The sequence below is a fragment of the Daucus carota genome, chromosome 3 (genome assembly GCF_001625215.2).
Source record: "Daucus carota subsp. sativus chromosome 3, DH1 v3.0, whole genome shotgun sequence".
Lineage (NCBI taxonomy): Eukaryota > Viridiplantae > Streptophyta > Magnoliopsida > Apiales > Apiaceae > Daucus > Daucus carota.
The window spans coordinates 46,929,209-46,955,043 of record NC_030383.2 but is presented as its reverse complement, the minus strand read 5'-3'; the positions used below and the strand labels follow the sequence as shown (position 1 = coordinate 46,955,043).

At 34.4% G+C, this 25,835-nt stretch overlaps 2 protein-coding genes and 2 long non-coding RNA genes across 8 annotated transcripts in view; 2 read left to right on the top strand and 2 right to left on the bottom strand.

The window, feature by feature from the left end:
* Window positions 1–1,074: 1,074 nt before the first annotated feature.
* Window positions 1,075–9,291, bottom strand: LOC108214725 (SNF1-related protein kinase catalytic subunit alpha KIN10). Of its 2 annotated transcripts, none has more exons than XM_017386885.2 (12): window positions 9,160–9,291; window positions 8,693–8,764; window positions 7,874–8,072; window positions 7,354–7,538; window positions 7,078–7,260; window positions 6,815–6,946; window positions 4,360–4,545; window positions 3,920–4,009; window positions 3,769–3,852; window positions 3,321–3,458; window positions 2,596–2,838; window positions 1,075–1,408 (listed from the first exon to the last, which is right to left on the bottom strand). In XM_017386885.2, the coding sequence occupies exons 2-12, from the start codon at window positions 8,693–8,695 to the stop codon at window positions 1,295–1,297; spliced, it is 1,557 nt and encodes a 518-aa protein (XP_017242374.1). In that variant the 5' UTR covers window positions 8,696–8,764; window positions 9,160–9,291; the 3' UTR covers window positions 1,075–1,294. The 2 variants fall into 2 exon arrangements, with proteins under 2 accessions (XP_017242374.1, XP_017242373.2); XM_017386884.2 differs by having other exon boundaries at window positions 8,970–9,202.
* Window positions 9,292–10,694: 1,403 nt separating this feature from the next.
* On the bottom strand, window positions 10,695–14,405 carry LOC108210591 (uncharacterized). Of its 3 annotated transcripts, none has more exons than XM_017381943.2 (4): window positions 14,259–14,405; window positions 12,764–13,090; window positions 11,263–11,348; window positions 10,695–11,083 (listed from the first exon to the last, which is right to left on the bottom strand). In XM_017381943.2, exons 2-3 carry the CDS (start codon window positions 13,035–13,037, stop codon window positions 11,269–11,271), a joined length of 354 nt encoding a protein of 117 aa, XP_017237432.1. In that variant the 5' UTR covers window positions 13,038–13,090; window positions 14,259–14,405; the 3' UTR covers window positions 10,695–11,083; window positions 11,263–11,268. The 3 variants fall into 3 exon arrangements, with proteins under 3 accessions (XP_017237432.1, XP_017237433.1, XP_063945209.1); XM_017381944.2 differs by having other exon boundaries at window positions 14,255–14,381; XM_064089139.1 differs by lacking the exon at window positions 14,259–14,405 and adding an exon at window positions 13,932–14,034.
* A 163-nt stretch (window positions 14,406–14,568) lies between these two features.
* LOC135151273 (uncharacterized) lies at window positions 14,569–19,540 on the top strand. Its single transcript, XR_010289884.1, has 3 exons — window positions 14,569–17,301; window positions 18,044–18,804; window positions 19,213–19,540. It is a non-coding gene; the product is annotated as an uncharacterized LOC135151273 (long non-coding RNA).
* Window positions 19,541–22,279: 2,739 nt separating this feature from the next.
* Window positions 22,280–25,835, top strand: part of LOC135151271 (uncharacterized) — a 32,049-nt gene continuing 28,493 nt past the window's right edge. For both annotated transcript variants that reach the window (XR_010289883.1, XR_010289882.1), the window contains exons 1-2: window positions 22,280–23,788; window positions 24,242–24,289. This is a non-coding gene — a long non-coding RNA (uncharacterized LOC135151271). The remainder of the gene's footprint in view (window positions 23,789–24,241; window positions 24,290–25,835) is intronic.

Below are 25,835 nucleotides of genomic sequence, written 5' to 3'. Positions count from 1 at the left end.
TTAACTTGCTTCCAACTTATACTCCACTTTTTTATTTTAAGCAAGAAGCACTTATTTTAAATTCACCCAAACGACCCCTACAAAATTCAAGTCCTGCATAAATATAAATGTTTTTTCTTTGAAACTGCATAAGTATAAATGTTGATATATTGACAAGTACAAATAAATCATTTAAATAATCGAATTTTTTAAATATAAAGAGAAAGAGAAATAAGCTAATTATGAATAAAATATATTAAATATATATATTAAAAGGTAGTATAAATAAGAATATATGAAAAAAAAATAGAATAAAAGAGTACAAGTGACTTCAACTATACACCAACTATGCCTACCTCCTAAGAGCAACTCCAACCTAATGACATTATTATAAAATTCATACCAAATAGAGAGATCTGTGACACCTGGTGTCAATAATAAATTTGGTGAAATTTTAACAACAATCTTTTATAATTTAAACAATATCCTTGATATTATTAACAAAATAATTTTGTTCCGCTCGTCATACGAATATCGTTTTTAATACAAATTATAGTGTTAATGTGTTGGAAAATATTTTATGAATAATTTTCTTTTGATATTAAAATAACGTAGAGATTACGTTATCTGAATGTCATGGGTTGAAATACGGCATTTGAGTGAAACAGACGTCAGTATAATAATGTAACTTCATTTTTAGTGTGGTCAGATTCATATCTAACCAGCATTTGAAATTGAAATTTTAGAGTTTAATGTTTAATCTGTTTTGAATTATTTATAATTATTTATATTGTCCGGTTTGGATTTATGTTTGCATTCTATAATCCATTAAAAATGGATTTAAAAGTAATAAATAGACTATCAATGAAATCAATTAGTTAAAAAACAAATATTCCGTCAAATCTGCCAACATATGTCATGCATTTGACGTCCAGTTACTAAAATACACAGCTTAAATGAAAATCTAGTCACCGATACGTAAAATCACATTTTTTTCATAAACTGTAAACCGGTGATAAGTATAGCCACCGAAATGCAAATGCCTCTAATATTTACACACAGGTACAGTTAGAGCAAGTACATAATTATCTCAAGTGTACCTAAAAAAACTCTTATTATTTATTTATTTATTTGATATCTGGAAGTCCACCTTACCACAAAAAAATAGTTCAAAAGAATCAAGCTATAACCATAGCTGGCTCTGATTATATACAACATTCTTTGCAGACGGTCATTACGAATTAACAGTCTAAGCTGGGCAGAATTCATTGCGGGTTAACAGTCTAAGCTGGCCTTGTCATTAAGACAACTTGATCTAGAGCACCCGAAGCTGAGAAAGAAAAGCAGCACAGACATCCAGGAAAAGGAACTGCGGTCCCTGGACCCTTTGTAGATCAAGCAGATATTTATCCTCTCTAGTCTTGTAAAGCTGAAAGATAAAAAAATGGACATATAAAATATCCGGAGAGGTCCCAATTTAGGAATGAACACAAATGAATAGTTGTCTAGAGAAAATTTCCTATTGTGTTGAGTTGAAAAAATGATATTTAAAAAAAAAATTGTGATTTTACAACAAACAAAGTGGTACTCCATATTTGAAGCTCGCAAGTTCCTGCTGAAACTGAATTCCAATTTATGATGGCGGAAAATGAAATCCATAAATGTAAAATGCATTCTATCTTCAAGGCAACATTTATGTGCTTCCCACAATAGAACCTAACTTGAAGTGATTTAAACATAATAAATAGCAGCGACCATGAAAGAAGTATAATATTAGGAGCCAAAGATAGAATAGAGACTGAGGCTGGAGATAGACTGCAAGAGGAGGACCTCGCAGTGGTGATGACAAAACATACAAGAGACAGTGAAAATAAAGCTTGAGAAAGGGTGCGTTAATCAAAGAAAAAAAGCTGATTGCAAGGCGGCAGACCCTTCATATCCACACACATAGAAATTATACACGTAACCATAGAAACATGAGTAAATTCTACAAAGCATATATATATGCACGACCAAAATGGATTTAGCTTGGCAGTTGCCCCTTCTCCTAGTTTACAAGGTAGATATTCAACCTCAAAGGAGGCATTCTATATTCATGTATGTACAAATCAATTGATAGTATATTCATTCCTGAAGAAATTCTTTAACTCCTGTTAACTAAACCGAGCAGGAACAAAATAATCAAAATGTGGAAAACATAGTCCTCAGGTTGTTGATTAGTCAACCAGACCAGATATATGGACCAACTTGGAGTGGTATTATCGCAATGACTAATAGATTAACTGATAAAAGTCAATTTATATCCGAGTTAATCAACTTGGTTACAAGAAACACGATAAATACTTTTTTTTATACCCAATAAATTTAGGGAAGGGAGAGAGCAAAGACATGACTGAGTAGACTGTCTTATAGTAACTTAAAGTTTTGTGCAGTAACTATATATTGGGTACATACTAAATATTCTTTTAGATAATACTAACTGTAGTATATCATTCTCAACTGAGACTAAAAGATGACTAGTCAATTAGTTGTCTAGTTGGTTTGTGATCTATAAGTGGTAGTAACCTTGATGCAAAATTACAAGTTTATCTGGAAGGCATATATAAAGAAAGTCACCTGTACTTCAAACTTGACCACACTGGGCGATCTCACAGCAGCATCATTCTCAATAATAGTGGAGTCGTCTCCAAAGAAATGATTACTATGCATGGACTTGTTCAACAATCCATCATAATGGCCAGGAATGCCAGGGACCCACCTGCATTTCATGTTGTAGTGCCCTATCTTTTTCCAACAGACATTCAGTTCCTGCAGAGCTTTTAGAACTTCGGTCATTATCTCACGTGGATGAGCTCGAGACTGCCAAAAGTCAAGTATACAATTAGTTAATGTCTTCCATATTAATGATAAATGTGAGACCATTATATAATTTATATGGAACATAACTACACAAGTACGCAAGCACATGCACGCTTATGCATTGGAAGCCTCCTATTACTCCCTTTGTTTTGTTTTATAAGTCGTTTGACTTTGTAGCACACATTTCTAAGTGTTTTAAACACATAGTAAAATATATTACTTTCTAAATTTTCTTTTCCTGAATAAAAGTACACAATAAGTATAATAATCAAAAAGAAAATTTTAAAAATAATAATTTTTATTATGTAGTCAAAGCACTTAGAAGTATGTGCCAAAAAGTCGAATGACCTATAAAACAAAACAGAGGGAGTATAGAGGAAAAAGCATGAATATGCTAGTAATGCCTTTTGATAAAAGACATGAATGGCAGGGCTCACATGTACGATATTCAGAAAATAAAGCTTAAAATTAAAACAGTTAACCTGAAGCCCGAGCGCCCATTTTCTGTCAACAGGGAACTGAGGTCTTGACGCTGTTCCTTGATAATCAATATGTCTAGGACTTCGTTGCGCTGTAACTGGAGATACAGGCTCATTTAAACTAAACCGGTTAATACCATCCTGTTAAATGAACTTGTAACATTAGGAAAAAAGGAGAGGTGAAAACATGGTGCAAACTTCAAGAGCAATTCTTTCGGCAAGTAAACTTCCAATCACGCATATAAAAAGTTTATCTCAATACGCACAAGTTACAACCAGAAAGCACAGCTAAAGATTCATACAGTAAACATATTTAATGGTCGAGACACCATATAGAAATGAAACAGATAAAATGACTGCTTCATTAGATCCTTGGCTCCTTGCATAGTCAGTGACTTGAATACAAAGTTGCAAATAATACTATATCCAACTGATGTAAAAATAAACTAACCATAGACTCCTGAAATTCAGCTCCAAGATAGCCGCTGGAAACACGGAAACGGTTGTCTAGTAGCAAATAGTACGCAACTGTACCCTGTCAACCGTGCAAGAACTTAATAATATAACAACCTGTTATTATTAAAAAAAATCAAAGTACCAACCTCATTTTGGACTCGGTTACGGAGAGACTCAACCAGGCTGTTCCTGTCAAACCCCATTTTTAACACCTCCTGCAGTATCTCTTCATCAATCTGCAATTAGAGCATTAATGAATCAACTATGATAAACTTGAAGATATAACATACATATCAGTAGTAACGCAAGGTCACAAACTAATAAAGAACAGGTAATGGAACAATGAGTATGACTTGCACCATTGTGCACACATAATTATTCAGATTCTAAAGATGTCCAGAAACCTAATAAATTCTTCCCGGGCTAAGAAACTCTGTTATATTCCAACAGACAAAGAGGTCGGAACAATACATTACACAACCAGAAACCACAAGTAGAACAAAATTTTATTCTACGCGAGATAACATTATTCGGAGAATAACACATATAACATGTATTTAGCAGTAAATACAGAAACAGTCAGTACCTTCTTTGCTTGTTGCAATGTATCTGGTGGAGGCACCGCTAAGTAGCGTGGAAGATGAGCTTGAAACCAAGGGTGTGTGCGTATCTCAGGAATGGCCATGCGCTTCATAGGCTCAACCACAAGTAGCCTTGGGATCAAGTCCCTTGCACCAGGAGACAAATGACTAGGAAGGGTGTATATTCCACCCTAGAATATAAGCCATGACAACTGTTAGGATAAAGTAACTCATTATCCTATTAGCGGCAATTAACTTGATATGAATTTCGAAATTATGCAGAGGAACAACTAGATATTACAATGGAGTAGATGCAGGTCCAAAATGAACATGTTTCACAACATGCATTCTGCCACTTGCTTATTATATTGGCAGAGTAGTAGTTAAGCCTGCATGGTTTTCAGATGACATACAACAAAGCCCCTAGGATAGAGGCAATTTTGTAGAGTATCAACCTATACATATCTAATAATAGGGCAGGATCATGGGAAGGAGGAGATCATATGTAAGCAAAACTTCTCAAGACACTTCAAGACTTCTAAAAACATATTTAATAGGCCACTGGAGGAGAGATATCTAAGATTACTACTCAATGTACCACTATACCACCAACCCAAGACATTCGAAAATGAACCATAACCATTACTGAAATTGATAAGATGCTTTTAATAAATCTCGAGTGATAGAAAGTACTTAAAATCATTACATCTTTCATGAACTAATTCTAATCCCGCTATACAACATACAAAGTGGCCATAACTAGAATCAGAAGCCTCATACACCTAGTACCCCCATTGACTGTCATATGTGCAAAAGCTTATCCTATTGCAAATGAAAAGCCCTCATTAAATCATTTCATGTACCAAAAAGAAAGGACGGGTGAGTGGCATGTGATTAAAGGAGGTAAACTATGATTCATCACACAAATGACCAACCGGTTCAAATTTACATCATAAAGAAAGAAATCCTCTTGATAGTATCATAACTGGAGAGGGAAAAACAACATCCCAGAAACTATTAGCTCCAGGCTCCAAACATACCCACTTGGTCAATTAGGAAATAAATTTGACTGCTCAGGACCTGAAACTCGTTTTCTAGCTGAAGCTCTTAGCTTTGGTCTCAAACTCAGTCCTGATTTGAGTACTTTGCTCCAACTCAACTTCTAAAGCCTGAGCCGCCAACCGGTGCCAATTAGCCTCTTAAGTGCATATAAGAATAATCCATAGAACGGTTCTCAGCTACTCCAGGAAGTGAGGGCTCATTCATCATAAAGGGGACGAGCAAACATGGTTTTAGCAAGTTATCTCCACAGGCTTCTGCTATATTTGCAGTGTAATACCTCCCCAACCTTCTTTTAGATTCCCTATAGATAAGTCTCAACTTTCATTTTACTCTTGTAGTCGTTGTTAAGTCGGTAAGTCGAGTCGAGTTGACTGGACTCTCCGGCAAGTCGAGTCGTAACTAGTCGAGACTAGTCGTAGACTAGTCGACACTAGTCGACAAGGTATAAAATTAATAATATATATTATATATACTTATATTTATATGTGTAATAGATTATATATGTGTGTTCTAACTTCTACATCCTCACTTCTAAGTTCTAATTATGCATAAACAGCCTTGTTCGATGCATCAGCCATTCTGCAGATTAAACAAATCTACTGTGATTCTGTGTGTGTGTACTGGTATTAAACAATGCCTATTGCAACTAGTGACTACTGATTATAAAGTGTGCAAGTGTGTGTAATAACAGAGTGTGTGTAAGTGTAAGTAATAACAGAGTAAACAAAGCTACTGGAATCGATTCAATCGAAGTTAGAAGTGACTGAGACGGCTTGGAATCGACTGGAGGCTGCTGGGCTTTTGTTTTTAGGTTTTGATACAACTGGGTTTTTTATTTTTTTTTTAATTTAAACACTAGTCGACCGACTGGGTCTTCCAGTCGACCCAGTCGACCAGTCTGTCATAAGTCGGGCGAAATACTTACATATGTCTAGTCGACCATCCCAGTCGAGCCCTGCACACCGACTACTCGACTAGTCGACGACTAGTCGCGGCTAGTCGAGCGACTCAACAACAATGAATGTTCTATCTACATGTAATTTAACATTGCTAAAACCAATACACCCAGAATCTTCTCAGGCTTTGTAAGGACATTTATGCAGGAACTAGGAGCCCAGAGAGCCTAGAGACTTGTCAAAACTCGAAAGACAGTCCTAATAAAAATAATATGAAGAACCAACTTTGCCTATCTTTTCATTTTTAGGACAACATCATATTAGACTGTATACTCTTGCCAAGACTATTTTGGAGATTACAAGTGTGGGATAAGATCAGTGACAATTATGATTGTAGCAAGGTTCCAAATGAAGATGATTTATTTACAGGTAGAAGCTCAGATCAAAACGTAAATACTAAATTTACAGGCAAAAGCAGATTACTCAATATGACGGAAATCACCTTGATTTTCTTAAAAAGGTTGGGAATGTTTTCATCATCGAAAGGAAGAGTACCACATAGAAGAGCATACAGGATTACACCACAGCTCCAAACATCTACTTCCGGTCCCGCATACAACTTTCCAGATATAACCTGAGTAAAGGGAGGCAGACAAAAACTATGAATATAACATATATCACTACATGTAACCCAAACCGTTTATGATGGCATCATCCTCAAGACAATTATTCCAATAGTCTCATATGAATTTAATATGTTAATACCTCAGGGGCAGCATAATTTGGGCTTCCACAGCTAGTCTTCAGAAAATGACCATCACGCATAATATTGCTCAAACCAAAGTCAGCAATTTTCACATTGCATCTGGAATCTAGAAGCAGATTCTCAGGCTTGAGATCTCTGTGGACAACCATATTCCTGTGGCAGTACTCCACGCCAGATATTATCTAGTGTCAAAGTAATGTTTAACTGTAAAATATCAGAATACTTGTAAAATTAAAGCTTTAACTGATCTATAAGAAGGAAAATATATGGGCCACCTGCTGAAAAAATTTGCGAGCTTCATCCTCCTGCAATCTACCCTTCTCTACAATGTAATCAAAAAGCTCACCAGATTTTACGTATTCCATAACAACAAATATATCTGTTGGTGTCTCTATAACCTCATACAGTCGAATGATGTGAGGGTGCATGAACAGTCTTAGTATTTTGATTTCTCTTCTCACTGTAAAAGTCAAACATGTTGAACCCCAAAGTCAATAAAAAAAAGTTTAAAATAAAAATAGAAAAAAGAGTCAGATTGCAGAAGCTACGCCATTTAAGTTTTTCTTAAGAGAACGGTCTAAAATTATTCAAAAAGATTGTACACCATGTGTTGCACAAACATTGCCACTTGCACCCATCTGGGTGCAAGAATGATATAGTAACTTACAAACACCATAACTCAAACAAACATGCACCATAAAAAACACCCTAAAACCTTGAGGGTTAAGGGTAACAATTAATCTGAGTTCATGTTGAAACTTTTAAGGACGCTTCCCTCATACAAAATATACTTACCTTTTTCTTCCATCTCCATATTCTTAATCTTGCGTCGATTGAGGATCTTTATAGCAACTTTGTGGCCTGTTAATGCATGTTCTGCGATTTTCACTTTCCCAAAGGATCCAATTCCAAGAGTTTTTCCAAGCTTATAATTCCGCAAGAACATATCCACACTACTACCACCTTGCCCTGCTGATCCATCCATTCTCCTGTCCTGGAAAATTTTAAGATGATAGTATAAGCAAAAATCATTTTTATGCATGCATATACAAAGAAAAATGTGTGTGAGATGTATAGGAGGAGGTCAAAGATTGCAAGGTGATCTCCCAGTTAGGGTCGCGGGACAGAGTAACAAGCAGCGCCAACAAACCAAGAGAAAGCAGAATGGATTCTTAAACTGTTTCACTGAGTTTATCATAGTTACCTATGATACAAAAGATGATAAGCAAATAATATTTGAAATGAATCTTATGTGTGACTACCTGACCTCAAATTCTCAATAATAACATAAGAAATTATATATATTTACACACACGCACGTTATAAATTTGATAAAACCAAACCTACATGTATTGATATAACCAGTACACAAGAACAAATAGGAGCATTTAAAAGAGGTACACATGTGCCGCTGTGTTCCGATTTATATCTGGAATCTCCACATTTCACCCTGCTCTTACTAACCAAGCGTCAAGTTCAAGTACATAAAGCAACAGAATTTTTGAACGCTTATTATAAACTCAATAAAATGTTCAGTAACAATTCTAAGAACGCCTTGTATAATTCCGGCTAAATTTTAACAAACTAATATAATAGCTCATAAATAAAGTATACCATCTTAAAACTGTAAACAACTCAAAGTTCCAGCTTCTTCACTTCGATACAAAATTCCGACAAAAACCGAACCTGCACACAAAAAAAAAAAAAAACGTTGAAATCCCTCAATAAATGGAGATCACAGCTCTTAGCTAATACAAGAAACACAAGTCAATCAATCACAGAGACTAAACTGTCAAAGCTTAAAATTACGAAAAAAATCAATCGAATACGAGATAAACCCTAAGAGTAACCAAACAACCTAGCTAGCACCGATCTTAGCATTGAAACATACCTAATTGCAAATACACATAGAAAGAGATAACATGGAATAAAAAGCAAGTCGATTAAATCGAGAATTGTGGTGGAAATAGAGCGAACGAGTGGCCGAATTAAAAAGATGATAGATAGAAAGATGTACGTGTGTGTATGTATATATAGAGAGGAATAGAGGATTGAAGAGAGGGATGATGATTATATAGTACCTGGGAAACGAGAAGCGGGGGGAGTTTGGGTTGGGGATGGGTTAAACAGCCGGAAGCCAGAGACCCGAAAACAACACTGCACTGCTTTCTTCTTTTTCTTTTTTCCTTTTCCTTTAATTGCCCCCTTATTTTAGTAAAAGTGGTATTGTAAGTTATATTTAATAATAACTTTCAAATATATTTCTTACTAAATAATTTTCTAATATTTAATTATATGTATAGATGAAAGGAATTAAATACAAATCACTAAATAAAATTAAAAATAAATTAAGGAAACTTATATTATATATTATATGACTATCCACCTCTATTCATACTCATATGTCATCACTTACGCACTAAAATATTATAACACATGTACAATATTATCACCATCCAAAAACCCACTTCGAATTCAATTCATCTCGGGTTTATTAAAATCTTGTTAAGATTCTGGATAGATTTTAAGTCTTGTATTAAATTCCTACTTCATAACAAATCTCTTTATTTTAAGAATTATCATTGTTCGATCCAATCCTATATATTATTATGATGAGTAATTTTAATATTAAATTACATTTTTAAAATGACATATCATTTTGATTTGGAAAAAACAAATAAAATTAAGGATAATGTTGTTATTCTTTTTTATTTTGCTCGTTCAAAATAATACTAATAATTATTATATGATACTACCTTCATTGGCTTCAAGTATTAGATATGCTTATATCTTATTTGGAAATAGAGGAGTCACTCGATATCAGGCAAATTTAAATGTTGATACTATGTAATATTTGAAAACCGCCAGTTGCTTCATGTTATCTCCATAGCAGGTAGCTGCTTTCAGAATGCCTACAACGTCGATACATTGCATTTAATTATAGATAAAAGATCTCAAAGTCAAATATATATACAATTTGTTCGTTAAAAAATCTTAAAATTCTCGCGAATTTATTTATGAATTTTCCAAAATAGATATTTATAAGTAGATCTTATTGAAATCCTCTGTATAACTGTATTGTATCTTATTTTATACAAATTTATATATATCTTTTCCCTTTATAAGAGAAAATTAAATTTGCCTTGTGCCTTTAATGTTCCATATTTTTTGTACTCTTCTTTATTACTAGCATAGAAGGCAAATTTTTCAAAAAATATGGAGTAATTATTAGTATACGATTCCCAAAGTAATTTGTACTTACTTTAACAAAACAAATTTGAAATTACAAATTCTAGATTTTAAAAAAAAAATTAGAGGTCCTGCATCCCATAAACAAACATCGTCCTAGAGGTTGATTTCTCTGGGAAAAAAAACTTATGAAAAATTAGTTACGCATCTCAGTAAGAATCATGTAATGTTATCAACTGGTTAAAACAAATGTTTCAGCATTAATCGCAAAAGACTTTTATTCTCTGTTCCATGTTTGCGTTTTTAATTGAAGAAGAGATTTGACATTCTTTTATTTATTTGACTGCACTTCAGCAATAATTTCTCACTGCTCAATAATCTCCACAGCTGAAAGTAGAGTAGTTCAAGTTCAAAAAATTCTGAGATCTGATCATCAATCACTCTTTGCATATTTCATCACATACTGAATGCATACCTGGAGGTATCATCCAAACATACAAGAGAATAAATTATAATAAGTAACAATTACAAACAAACAGAGAATCCTTAACATGGGCTCCTTATTTAGATTCCAATTTTTTCATTTGGCCTGAAAACAAAATTGGAGGGAACAGTGGGCCTTTCTTTGCCTTTATTTAGCTACAAGCATCTGCACTCTTCTTCGTCTTTATTACTAGGACAATTGTTAGCAGATATTTATGACCTCCAGTTCCAAAGCCAAATTTTGTCGATAACATTCATAGGATGTCATATCTATTGCTTCTCACTCCTCAATTTGCTTGGTCACCAACCATACATACTCACTGACATCCATTTCTGAAATGATTGATCAATTTAAAAAATATAAACCATAAAGGAGCTGGTTTTCATGGTGTAGATGATGCACACAGTAGATACATGTGTAAGTTTTTTCTATCAAACATGTGCAAGTTTAATAAAACTATGAAGTGGAATAATATAATAGGCATGAAATGAATATGGTTCTAAGGTCACACCTCAGACTAGTATGCAGGGATAGATGCAAACCGATATCCTTGAGCACCCCTCCATGAGTAATAAGCAATTCGTGTCTCATAGAATCCTGCAGCAACAAATCAAGTTTTGTGGTTCTTTAAAAGACAACAAACAATAAACATTAAATAATAAGGCTGCACTTAAAAAGATCATTAAGAATGAATAACAGTAATTCTCAAAGGTACAATTTAGTAAATACATATATGCAAAGTCAATATTATAGGTTCAGAGTCGATCTTAATTTGCATACAACCAGGGACGGATCCAGGAATCTAGTTAAGTGGGGGCAAAAATCACACACAAAAAGTACTCTTTAGAGGTCAAATTTTCACTTAACCAAGAGTGGTTTGAGTTAATTGATTATACAAATTTATGGTAAGAAATACACAATATATTAAAACAGAACTTTTGGGATTTAAACCTGGAATCAACTGAATATGGGCGGCATGCATTAATCATGGGGTCACTGAAAATAAAAACATAATATAAAAATATAAAATATATGAAAGTTTTGAGACTACTGGGGGCAACTGCCCCCAAAAGAGATAGTGTACATCCGTCCCTGCATACAACTTTCTGAATCTGAAATTGAAATATTGGGAAAATGTATGAGCATCAAACACTCGTCTTCAATTTTCATTCATCTTCTTGTCACTGAGTAATCAATCATGCATAGATGCTTGAGACAGGTAATTAGAGCCTATCAAGTGATATGGTCATTTGTCCATGATATTTGTCTCAGACGATAAATAAATATATAGAATCACGGAAAAGAAACTAAGACCAAACTCTGACGTCTGAAGTACCCAACAAGAAGTGAAGAGTCACACTACTAAAAAAATACAGATATTACATAACAATGTGACTAATATTAATTCAGAAGAAACATGTATCACAACATTCCACAAGAGTAATGAACCTTTTTGACAGACCTTATAACTCCTATCTTTAAGTATTACAGAGAATCACCATCCGCAGTTGCACATTTATTTGCCTGATTCTATGGTATCCAGAAAGGAGGAAACATTGTGCAGAAAAATAGATCATAAATGCAAAGAAGACCTCAATCAGCTCTATAATTCGTTTTCATATCAGAAAACAGGATGAGAAGCATGACCTATATGTAGTTTATGAAATGGGATACAAGTCACGAGGTTGAAAAGCAAAATGCATAACCATTGAGCTAAAACAATTACTACTAATATTATTTTACATTATTTTACGGTTAAATAACAAGGGATGAAACAGATTCCACTAAACTGGTCTCATCAGACATCTGTAACACCAATTCTTGCAGAGGAAGCAAAAACGGAAATATCAGGATTGAAAATTGGAAAACATGTCACAAGAAAACATAAATACATGGGGCATAAATCGCACTCCGTGTTTCAACCTCGTGGATTACCATTTAATGGTAAGAGGAGACTACTAGTACTGGTGCCTCGATATTGATTGCTTTAATCAAATAATAATTATGCTCACCTGGAAGGAAGGATACAATACCAAGTCCAAGCAGGCCATAGGCTTGGGACTCTTCTCCTCCCATGTGTCCTGTGAATATCAATATTGACAGACAGAGAAGAATAGAGCCCAGAAGGAGTAAAAACAGGGCAAGTGCAATGGACTTCCATGGGATCACATCTAACTGTTTTAGAGAATAATCAAACCGAGGATCATGTCTCAATACACTACCGTCAATATCATCGTAGTCATCAGTAGCCAGACGGCTGTACTGAATATTTCTTCTAGATGCCATATACCAAGATGTTCAAAAGGGCCAAAAAGCTTCCAACTTGGAAATGAATCAAGCTGCTTGACAATTAATCGTTGGTTGCAATTTAGATCATTACAACATGGTTCAGTTAAAGATCAGATATACATAATCAACATGTACTTAAAAAGTAGAAGGCCAAAACCAAACCATAGAGAAACTTCCTCGACAGGAATAACAGCAGTTAGATGAAAATAAAGTTCACACGTTGGTGTCGTGCTCATATAATCAGAAAAATTTATTTGATATACTACGATGCTCATAACATGCAAAGAACTTGTGCTGCAACGCAATAGTCATGCATTTTTTTTCATCAGAACTACAAGCAGAGATTAATAAACTTAAGCGAAGGGTGTCGAGCAGTGAACAAAAGAGCAAGCATAATAATTAGTGGTGGCGAGCAATGATCTCAATGAAATGTTAGAAAGTCACCCTGAAGAACCCTTAACTCACATATAACTGAACCATGTTGTAATGATCTAAATTATTTTAAGTGAACCATGTTGTAATAATTAGTGGTGGCAAGCAATGATCTCAATGAAATGTTAGAAAGCCACCCCAAAGAACCCTTAGCTCACATACTACAGTGCTAATAACCCTTTACATATAACTAGCTCACAAAACGAAAGAAAAGGTAAATTGAGTAAACAAAAGCAACTGCTTGAACTCACACATGTTCTACTAGTCTTTTATATAAAGGCAAAACAATTATATCTGCTTGGCAAATAATCCTTTTTAACGTAAATATTTATCATAGGAAAATATATAAAACACTATTTACTATTCGCAGCAACTAGATAAGAAAACTAATCCAAAGCTAAATTCAACTGACTTGCTGTTATTAAACATCACAAATTTTTTATCAGCAAATAAACAGACCTAAAAGTACTTCCGCGCGTATTTACCAAATCTCTCTTCCTCCCTCCCTCTTCCTCTCCCTCTCTCTCTCCCTCCTCCCTCTCTCTCCCTCTGTCTCTCTCCCTCTCTCGCTCTGTCTCTCACACACACACAGAATTAGTATGTCGTTAAACTTGTAATCTGATGAACAAATGGAACAAGCAATCATGACCGTATACAATTACAATCATAATCACAGAAAAGTACAGCTCATCTCTTAAAAAGCACAATTCTATGCATATAAACTGAAATCGAACATCAAAATTAACGGTACTGACGGTAAACGAATGTATCATGGCGCTTACCGACCTTTTCACACTGACCACGTAGACGTCGTGTGTGTCTGCTGGATGGACAGCTTTTTCCGGGGAAACAATTATTTGTTTGATTTTACCGGCCACGCTCTTTTGGGCCGGATTGTGCTGGGCCTCAAGAATGAACGATTAAATATCAAACACTTTTTAAACTTTTTTATTTGATTATAGTTTTTTTAATTTAATTATAGTTATTTGTATGTATCTTTCAATATATCATAATTCTTAAATTTAATGTTAAGAATTTTAGAAAAAATTATACTTGACGGTGATTTACACATATAAAGTAGCAAGCGAAAATGAATATATTAGTACTAGTTAAGAGTGTATAAGAGCTCTTTCCAATGTTGTGTTCATTTATATGGAATGGAATGAATTGAGGAGAGAATGAAATAGAAAATCATGGAAAAAGTTTTATGAAGATCGAAGAAAATATGAGAAATAATGATTATATATGAACGAGTCTAAATTTTCCAGCGATTGAAGATTGTATGTAAACATTATGTCGAAGTGGAATGAACATTTTTTCCGGAATATGTAAGTTAGATTCATAGTTCAATGGTCAGGATAGGAATGATTAAAATAATGAAAATTAAGAAGAAAAAAAAGTCTAATCACCTTTGATTTATAGTATTTCATTCTAATTTCTTATTATTTCATTTCATTCACGTGAATGTAGTCTTAATCATTTTAAATGTATTTAAGAATTTCTTAAGCAATTTTTTCTCTTTTTTCCTCAAATTTCAAATTAAAAATCTAAATAGATAAATTCTTGGAGATGCTTTAAAAATCTCTTCAATTTGGGCCAAAATACTTTATTTTTACTGTGAGAACTCACATGGAAACTCAACGCCCATTTGTTTAAGGGAAGCAGAAGCAGAAGCTGTTTATAGCTTATACTTTTCCTGAACCGGTTATGTTAATAAACTATAGCATGTTTAAAAAGTTGAGAATATTAGATTTTCTCTCAGAACTTTCATTTCTTTTATAAATACTTTATTTATCTATTTATTTCTCAAATTTAATAAATTTTGTATTTTAAACAACAAATCATTTTTTTAAAATTTGTACAAACCATAGCTCACAAAGCCTTTCGGAAATGCTCAAACGCTCACGTTGAACGTGCAGGGGCCAAGGGTATTAAATGATGTATGCTTTTTACAGCTTTCTTTGACAACCATATCTTAAAAAAAAACAAAACATGTGCTGTTGACACAGTTACACATGTGTCTAGTTGGTTAGGATCTCGTGTCCTCCTAATTGGCTCATAAATATAATGACTTTAGAGCATCTTCAACTGCGTTAACTATAATCGTTGGCTAAATTGGACCTGTAAGACATTATGTAAAATTTGCGAAATTTGTAAGACATTTTGCTTCAATGGTACTGGCTATATTGGTTGACTATAATTTAAAAATAGTATGTTATTAATATTATAAATTGTTAAAATAGAATATATCAGTTTAATATGGTAATAAATGATGTACAATCTTCCTACAGATTTTCTTACAGACCTGTAGAGGTTCGACAAATTTAGCCATCCATAGGAGGTTGGCTAAATTTATAGACAACAGGTGAGCATGGTTGGAGTTGAGTTTTTGGAGCTGTTGGCTAAATTTTTTTATTTTAGGTATGCCAGCTCATCTTTTAGCCAAGGGCTTTAGATGGTTGGAGATGCTCTTATTTGAGAATTAGCGGTTAGTTATTAGCGGATCGAATTAGATTTTTTGACTGGCTGATTAAATTAGATGTTTTAATTAGCACATTAAATTAGTTATTTCTTGTAAAATTGTTTGGTAAATAGATTGATTAGTTTTCTCTGACACAAACCAAAACCTCTAGCTCAAAAAACTCCCCAAAGTTGTTTTTTCAAAATTAGCTTTTTGAATGCAAATCTCTATTTTAATCTTAGCATATTTCAGTGGTCAAATCTGTAAAACATCGGAAACTTCTAACTTTTTCCAAACCTCTAATTTCCAAACATGGCCAATATATAAACAATGTGGCTCTTAGCAATTTAGTACAAAGTTAAGAGCGTAAACTCTAATAATACTCTATATATCTCTTCTCTGTTTCATATTTTATTTTTATTAAGCTCCACTATAACAAAGTTAAGTGGAGGTCAACCGATAATGATGAATTTTTTATTGTGAAAAACTAGGTTAAAAGCCACGTGGTGACTCTTAACTTTGAGGAGTGAGAAGAGAGGAGAGAAAAATAAGAAGTTTTTAATGATTTAAAGAGTCACTAAAAATCTCTTAAAGCAATTTTTTTCTTTATCCTTCTCAAATTTCAATTAAGAGCCTAAATAAATAGTCTCTTGGGATGCTCCAAATCATGATATTTACTAGCCAGCATCTCGTTTTCAAATTTTAAGTGAGTTTGCCTTATATAAATAAAATCCTTCGTTATAAAATAAAAAATACATGCGTCTTTCGAATAATATAGTAATCAAGACACACCTTACTTTATATCCACACTTAATGTTCCAATGTAGTACTTGGTTATTTAACATTACACTTTGAAAGATTACACTTTGCTAAGTGCTTAAATCGACTGCAGAACAGGAGTAATTATAAATAAATCTTTATATTTATATAAAGGAGGATCCTTCAGAGGATGACGTGGCCTCTCTTACAACTCTCCATTTAAATTTCCTATTTTCCTATGAATTCTGTGTTTTCTTAATTTTTAATTTACTCTTACTGTACTTTTATTTCAACTCTTTTTGCTTTCTCATCTCATTAATTATATTTCGGTTACGTCCTTTTGATTTTGTTCTTAGACTTCGTTGGCTCTTCTCAACTTTCATTTGTCTGTTCTACCTCCACTTTTCTCCAACTCCCCCTCCAAAGCACCCTCACTCTCTCTCCTCCCCGCCTGTTCAATCACCCATCTCAAGAAATTGGGGTCTCTTTCGGGTTTGGGCAATGACACTCTTTGACTACGGTTTATGGAGGTCCAGGAGAAGGTTGAAGCTCATATGCGACGCTTACAGCCTACAGGAAGATGCTAAGCAATTGGCTGAGATTTGTGAAGTAAGTTTGTGACGCTTAGAGGAAGATCCTTATTAATTTGCTAAATTTCATGTTCACACCACATGATTATTTTTCGGAAAGGCTTCTTGATAATGCATATTGTTGTATGATCAAGACAACAACTGATATTTTGATAAAATTTATTACTCCCTCCGTCCCTTTTTATCTGTCCATTTTGGAAAAAAAACACATACCAAGGAATAATTGATTGTATGAACTTTTTCATTAAATACCTCTAATTAATATCTTGAAAATGGTGGAATACCCCTACTTTATGTCTTGAAAACATGAATTCAACCAAGTTTTAAATAAGTCAAGCCTTGAAAATTGAAATTATGGAGATGTATTTGAAAAACTATCATTAAATTAGTTTTGAAAATATAAATGGACAGATAAATAGGGACACATTTTTACTTCCAAAGTGGACAGATAAATAGGGACGGAGGGAGTACTTTTTTCTATAATTTTCTCGAAACACAAAAAGATACGGATTAAGATTATGTGCCGGAGTTTGAAGCTCTTAGGGATCCACTTAGGAAGGAGGTTATTGAATTTGTTGGTGACAAAGTTGATTGGGTGAACAGTGGGTGCACGTCTATAACATGGAGCTATATTAATTTACAAGGTTAATTGTAATTTATAGAATAAAGTTAGAATTATGAATAGAAGACATAATGGGTGATTTAGTAATTAGTACTCAGGTTATAATGCATATATTGATCATTTGTGTGGGGATGTGCAGCTCCGAGTCCAGGTGACCTTGTCAATATTTCTTGCTACATTTGCTGGAGTTGGAGGAGCAATGTGTGGAGCTTATTTTATAATTGAAGTTTGAAATTGCACAGAAGGTGGTTTTGGTTTAGAAAATACTCCCTCTGTTTTTTAATATATGACGTTTGACTTTTTGGCACACACTTTTAAGTGCTTTGACCGGATAGTTAAATACATTATTTTTGAAATTTTCTTTTTTTGAATAAAGTTATATAATCAAAATTTTAATTCACAAAAAAAATCAATTAAAAATAATAATTTTTGCTAGCCGGTCAACCCACCTAAAATTACGTGCCCAGGTCAAAAGTGACATATAAAAAAAACAGAGGGAGTAACATCACAATTTTGATGAAGCTAGAGAAGTGCAGCAGTCATCAGGTTCTCATCATGCGCCTCACTCAAATCTATTTAAGCCCAGAAGCCAAGAATTTGTGAAAGGGAGCCAACTCAATTCATATTCCACCGAGTTGATTTACGTTACAATGAATAATGCACTAACCCTTTTAATCAGTAAAAGGGAAATTAATGTGAAAATAGTGAACTACACAAATCATGAAGTGTGGCCTTGAGATTTTGGGAACCTCTTCTCTCTCGGAAAAAAGCTGAAATGTCAAGTTTTTTGGCGAGCTTTGGACATAATTGGAGGGTATTTTTGTGGGTATCAGATGATGCGCAATGGATTTCTCTGTAGTTGTAACCTTAAACCTCAGTTGTGAGCCTTTGAACATTGTGGTAAGTTTTGTCCTGTCCATTGTATTATTTGCTAAAATCACCGCGTTCAGTAGTATATTTGTATGTAGCTTATCAATTTATTTATCAAGTGATAATTCTGTTATATATTTATATGTGCCTTATCAAGTGACAATTTATCAATTGTGTTTGTTTCCCAACGTTGCTTTTCTGTGTATGATATGTAGCAGATAGTAATTAGATGCTCTTAAGACTCTTACATACTCTTACTAGGGTGATGTATAAAAGGACTATAAGTTAATAATCTTTCATGCCCTATGTAGGATTAACTTATCCCCTACGAATGGCATCTCCTATCTCTTATTTAGATATCAGGGAATATTTTAATGCCATCGAGACTTTGCACATCGAATAACACTGAGAAATATGTCCTTATTGTATGGTATCCAGAGTTTTGAGGTGGCTATGAAATCATACTCCTTTCGAGCTTGATGAAGCAATGCATTAAAGAGTGCTTTGTCAAGTAAAGTGATTCAGATTACATATTGAGTTTAAGACGAGAGAAAAATAGGGGCCCTTACTACCTTCATCTGAGCAGCGCCCCAAAGTTTTGTGATGAGCAAAGCAAAAGGTTGTCTGTTTCCAGATTTTGTACCAGACTGGTCGCAAGGAATGCAGATATTATCTACTTTATTACATAACTCTGTTCATAATGAGTTCTCCACAAATTTTAAGCGTCCCTGATAGCTACTTGAACTTGGTAAGTTCCATATAACAAAAAATTTAGTGCCTTAATCTTTCAGTAAGTTTTTTATTATTTGTAAATAATTTCCGCTTTCTTTGTTGGGTGATTAATACACACAGATGTGACAAGGCTGAATTACTGCTGAAGGAGTGACATCATTTCGCAAGACTCTCCCTGCACCTGACCAAGAAACAGGTTCAAGAAATGATTTCTCTTATGATGTGTCCGATGATGTAACCCGTATCAGCCCTCACCTTATGGATTATGACCTTGGTGATATTTTGGCTCTTGCTAAGATACGTGATTGTGGCATGGCTTGCTATATTTGATGCTTTTTTTTTATGTGGCCAGTGGTCACTTTGATTATCTTGATGCCTTGAAAAAATCACTCATATTATTAGAGGCGCAAAGGTCAGCAGAACTTCCTTCTAACAATATCATTTCTCGGAGAACTGATTCTGACCTTCAAGATGGTGCATTGTCATGGGCAGCGAAGTTCTATGCAGCAGAACTCGAGGCTGCTGGAGAAATGGAAAATGTGAGGTGTGCCATCCTTTGGGATACCGGTTATTATCTGAAAGCCGCTGACAGAGAGAAACTGTTTGTCCAGGTCCTGGCTGAAGTAAGTAAATCTCTCTCTCCCTCCCTCCTTCTCTCTCGTCTCGTGAGTATATAAATTTTGGTGTAATTATGTTTGTCTATCTCATCTGTTTATGTTCAAAGATGGAGATGAACTCAAGTTGGCAACAAGAGAGGCTGAGAGAGTTCTGTCAGGCCAACAAAATCATGATGGCCGCTTATTCTCCTCTTGGAAGGAGCTTCTGGGGAACCAAAGGAGTGCTTGAATCTGAGCTTGTTATTGTGTCAGGAGCTTAAATCTTAAAGAAAGACCTAGGTAGTATCTACAGATTTTTGACTAGGAGTTGAGTGAGTGATGAAGAGTCCGAAAAGGTTGCTGAAATTCCTTGAACATGTAACCATCCTTTAAATATTTGTTGAACTTCACTTTGTAGTGAGGTTCCTTAATGGCCTCTGCAACTTCTTCTGCATATATTTTCTTATATTTTGATAATAAATGTGAAATACAAGGATTAAGAAATTATAGTTCATAAATTTTTTTTATAACATCTTATATTTATATTTTTATCACTCGCGCGAAGCGCGTTTTTTTCACTAGTTATAAATAAATTGTGAACATCCAGCAATACCTCATTGTTAAACATCCAGATATAGCCTATGCAGTAGATCCTTTCTCCCGACGCCACATTTTCTTCGTGTCCTTAATAAATTATGAGAATATGAGAGGTCACAGGGAGTCAAACTCGAGTCTCCCGTGAGTCTAAGCTCGATACCATATGAGAACCAATAAAAATAAGTCAAATCTATACTATACTATAATAAGCCAACATGGGTATAATTTGTAGTCCCACTTTTTGTTCTTGTTTTTTCGTTTCGTCACACTTTTTTGGTTTCATCTCTCCGCTATACTGATGTTTAAAAACTGTCTACTGCCAGGACTCTCACTCCGAACACCTATTAGGACTCTCTCTCCCAACTGAGATGGACGCAGCAACAGGAACAAAGCATTGGTTCGCCATCAGAAGCTTTGTCTATAGACAAGCGTCTCTCTGTCTCTCTCTCCCTACCTCCCTCTCTGGCTCTTTCCCCTTTAAACCATCAGAAGCTTTGTCTCTCAATTGATATAAACAAGCGTCGAATTTACGGGTCATCTTCTATCTCTCCCTCCCTCCCTCCCTCCTTCCCTCCCTTCCTTCCTCCCTCTCTCCCCTTTAATACTCTATTAATCTATTTGCTCGAATGATTAGGTATTTGATCGTAACCTGTTCTCTGGGAGTTGGATTTTCCTGTGTTGTGCAGTTTGTGTTTTTCAGCTTTTTTATGTTAATATTTTCCTCTTTGATCTGTGTTCTTTTATAGTCTGCCTATGGTTAGACATATGTATTTCCATCTATCATTTGTTAGTCTGGTTTCATGAGGAATTAAAAGAAAATTATTCCATTTTGTATATTGGTTGTCTCATTGTAGTTAACACTTTGTTTGGTCATGGAACTATTAACTATTCTTTACTTTACTGTACTGCTGTCTCTGGTACGAGATACTTGATATGATAATTTGACTATGCTGAGCTTTCTTAAGCTTTTAGATCTCATATATCTTTGTTTATCGTCATGTATCATGACAGGATGAGAACAACCATTTGTTAGAAGAAAAGAAGCTTAAGAAAGTCTTTCTTGCTATAAATCTCTATATAGAAATCAATTTCATGTCACATTGTCGACGTGTAGTTAGGCAAATGAATCTGATTTCTAAAAGACGGTACATAGATGATCTGATTTGTTTTTTGTTTTTGTTTTTGCTTTTATCTTTTTTGTAATTAATATGTAGGCTAATGCGACATCAAGGATCATCGTGAATGATTACCACCAGTTTAAGTTCTTAAACTGAAAATAAAAAGAACTTTTCACGTTATAATTTGTGAATTTAAGAAGCAAGTCATAACGGATTTTTAACTCCATACGTAATATGATGTTGCAAAACTTTTTATGAACCGGAAGAAAGATAAGAAGTTTGGTAGCAGTTGAGTTTGGTGTTTGGTAAATTGCACTCCAGTGTAGTCCTGGTCTAAATGTTCCAATACATATTCTCATTAGTAATATCATGTGATACCTGATTGACCCAAGAAAACGGGGAACAGAAAATTTCGATAGGACAATGCTGGGAGAAGCAGGATCTGTCATTGTGTCAGTATATTAAATATGAGCCATTAGCTGAATCATTTTCCCATCAGGTTAGCTACCCACATGGCTGATCTTCTCCGCCACAGGAGGTCACTGTTCTGTCACCCTGTTCTCCCCCCCCCCCCCCACTTTATCATGAAAAACTGCTTAACTTTATTGTGATAAACTAAAGAAATACAAAAAAAACAGAAAAGAGAGAGAGAATTTAGTTCGGCGTTTTTTTCAGTTCGGACGTGTAACTGAGCGCGTCAAGTGCCAACATTCATTCTTCTACGCTAATGATATTCGGCATTTGTGGTTAGCCAATTTTCAATTTATGTCTTTGGTACGTGTTCATGTATTTTATGTAAAGCACATATATCATTGACTTTTATATGTGTTCTGCAGATTTTAAGATTTTTTGAAGTGACTTGAAAAAACGACCAAATTACTCCTTTGCGGAGGCAATTGAGTGGTGACAACTGAGTAGTCTATATATGTCTGGAATATTGAATTTTATGTTGTTTCACTAATTTGTCAAATGTTTTTTATGAACAGGAATTCTTTCACTACAATCGACATGGTGTGCAAATGATAAATGGAAAATTTAGGTTATTTGATTAATTTACGTCATTTTAGAACAGTATATCACAGAAACTCAAATTGAGATGCCATCAAAAGGATTCCAAGGAGAGAGATGCTACATTTTTCACACCAGGTACCATTTTGTGTACTTCAAGAAACAAGAACTCTCTATATACAGCTCTTCCAAATATATATCTTAAAGCCGCTGAAGGGGATATTGTTTTTGCCACAATGGATCTTAAAAATTAGATTATTGCTTGAGTGATGTTTTCTAAGGGTTTTATTAAATGCCCTGTATCATTTCTATATTTGATTTGGCTGTGTTTTCTATTGTGCATTAGCATATTTTACTTTTTCTTCGTTTTACAGACTCATAAATCACTGCCTTTTTATTTATTGATTGGTCTTGGACTAAATATAAATATCTACAATATAGATCAGTCTACAAATTGTTTAAAGAATGTGAGTCTTTTTGAGAAGTTATTAGTTGCTCCCTTGGTATACTCTGTTTAGAGTTGTTTTAATACATGCGTTTAAAGTTGTTTGAATACAATACTTGGCCGTTGAATCTGATCAGGCTTTACAAGCCCGGGTTAAGTTTGTTTATGCATTTTAATTATAATTAAATTATTTTGTCAAGTATAAGTAGATGACCCATAAATAGTAAAATATTTTGTCAAAAATAGGTGACCACTGACCAGTGACATAATATGCTTGCCAATTTACAATGGTAGGTTTTTTAGTGTTGTCATTGCCATATTCATTTTGATTTTATGCTATCCAGTAGAGTGTAGCCATTTTTCTGCACAGCAACTTGCAATATTAGCTTAACAACATTTGCTTTTCATGGCTGCTGAAACTAAGCTTGGTGACGACATGCCCTAAATTCTTGATAATGGCAATTTGGTTGTGCTGATCTGAGCAGGAATTTAACTCATCATATGAGCTTTTTGAGAAGGTATTAGTCTGCAAATTGTTTTTGGATTATAACAAAATACTAACAATCAGGTAACATATGCAGACCTCATACATAATATTAGAAGGAGATATCATGTTCAAATATAAAGATAACATATCTAGGTACTATTGTAGAGTTAGTTTTCTGATCGCTTATTTGTAGTGTAGGTTCAAATGAGAACCAAATTTGGTTCACTCCGAGATAAAATGAAATTTAGAATCATATAGGCTAGAAATGATTAGTTCTCTGTATCATTTTGAGCATATACAGCTTTGAGTCGGTTCCTATATAGTATATAGACGTTATTTCTACATTGTAGTTAAAATATTAGGATACCTCAGCTAGATAGATCCTTGATCGAGATGGAACATAAAGGTTTGTACTGTATCATGGTTTATTCAGATGTTCCAATGTAATCGGATGTGTTTTCAGTTATGGTTTAATCTCGAACAGGTCGTAAATTGTATGAAGGGGATTGTTTTGAATTGGGGAAAAGATGATGTTAGGTCCAATCAGACGTAGAAGGGGGGGTTGAATACGTCGTACCAATTTCTTCGATTTAATTTAATTGCGGATAATCTGTTTCAGTCCATGTTAAATCAATCGTAAATAAATAACTCCAGCAAGTCGGGGAATATTCTTTGTATTAGAAATAATCCTCGGGTGCTACAAATTCCAACACAAGTGTCGGCTGCAGAGACTACAATCACTCTATTACAAACTCTCGATAAATACGATCTTCTAATTTAACTCTCGAGAACGTGTATAGTGTGTGCACTTACAAAGTGTGTAGTTGTTTTCAAATGAAAACATCAAGCTCTATTTATAGGCTTCTCAACATCTAACCATGGTTAACGAGTTCGTCCTGGACGACTTGAGTTCGTCCTGGACGGATTCGATTTATCAGAAATAAACTAACTCCCAAATATCAAAGATGCGCCTCCAGAAAGTCAAACTTGGCGCCAGGACCACACAGTCAAAACTTGCGCTTCATATGACTCCATAGTGTCTGTGACTTAGATAAAACTAAGTTAGAAACACAACAGAAATTACTTGGTCAAACTTTGCGCCTGTAGAGGGTCAAATGATGCGCTAGTTTGACCAAGTCAAACATTGCGCCTGTAGAGTGTATACACGGGTGCCTTAGACAAATTCTGAGAGATGGAAGTTGCGCCTTGACTTCTGGGTCAAAGGTTGCGCTCCACATGGTTCACAGGAGAGGAGAGTTCTTTTGTCCTTAGAAACAAAACTTAAACTTGCGCTTTAGACCCTCCAATGTATGTAGCGCAAACTTTGACTTTCTGAGTCAAAGTTTGCGCCATGTACTACTGTGTACACTTCGAGTGACTTAGAAAAAATCTAAGTGAGAAAAACCTTTGACTCTTAGGTCAAACATTGCGCCAGAGGTATGAATATATATGTGTATACATATTATTAATTGATTTATTAATTACTTGAATTAAATTCTTATTCAAGTAATTATCAATTAATTATATATATATATACATATATATATCTTATTAATTTCAAACCTCTGAGGGTATTTCTGAGGCAGCTCGATTGACTTGATCAATAATTCATTGATCGAATCCATTGAATACTTTCGTACGTTCTGACGTCCTGTGCACTGGTCTGGTTCACGAACGACTCGAACTGAAATAATTCTTTGAATCCTTTGCTTGATAATATACTTGATCAGTCATTCCGGGTTAGATGTTGCTTCGATAGATTTGATTATAAATAATCAAATTAAATATACTGGAATCTTCTGGTCTTTGATACTTGATCTTCAGGCAGTCTTGATAGCAGAAACATATTGAACTTTATTCTTCACTGAGGCTTGAACATGTTAATGAACTTCTTCCAGTGGACGGATGCTCGTCTCAGATATCTTGATTGTCTTTGTCTGTTCGTATCGAATCTCCAACCTGTAGATTCCTGTATAATACTTACGTATTGTTTCCTGTCTTTCGTTGTGTTGAGTTATCGTAATTACAGTTACGTTACATTATGCTTTACAATCTCCCCCTATTTGATTGTTAGAGTT

Excerpts from the sequence above, each read along its gene's own strand:
- LOC108214725 (XM_017386885.2), bottom strand. Across the intron at positions 4,010-4,359 it reads CATTGCAACAAGCAAAGAAG|ATTGATGAAGAGATACTGCA; the intron begins GTACTGACTGTT and ends CTCTAATTGCAG. Across the intron at positions 2,839-3,320 it reads AATGGGCGCTCGGGCTTCAG|TCTCGAGCTCATCCACGTGA; the intron begins GTTAACTGTTTT and ends GACTTTTGGCAG.
- LOC108210591 (XM_017381943.2), bottom strand. The coding sequence starts at position 13,037 with ATGGCATCTAGAAGAAATATTCAGTACAGCCGTCTGGCTACTGATGAC. Across the intron at positions 11,349-12,763 it reads TATTGTATCCTTCCTTCCAG|GATTCTATGAGACACGAATT; the intron begins GTGAGCATAATT and ends TTGTTGCTGCAG.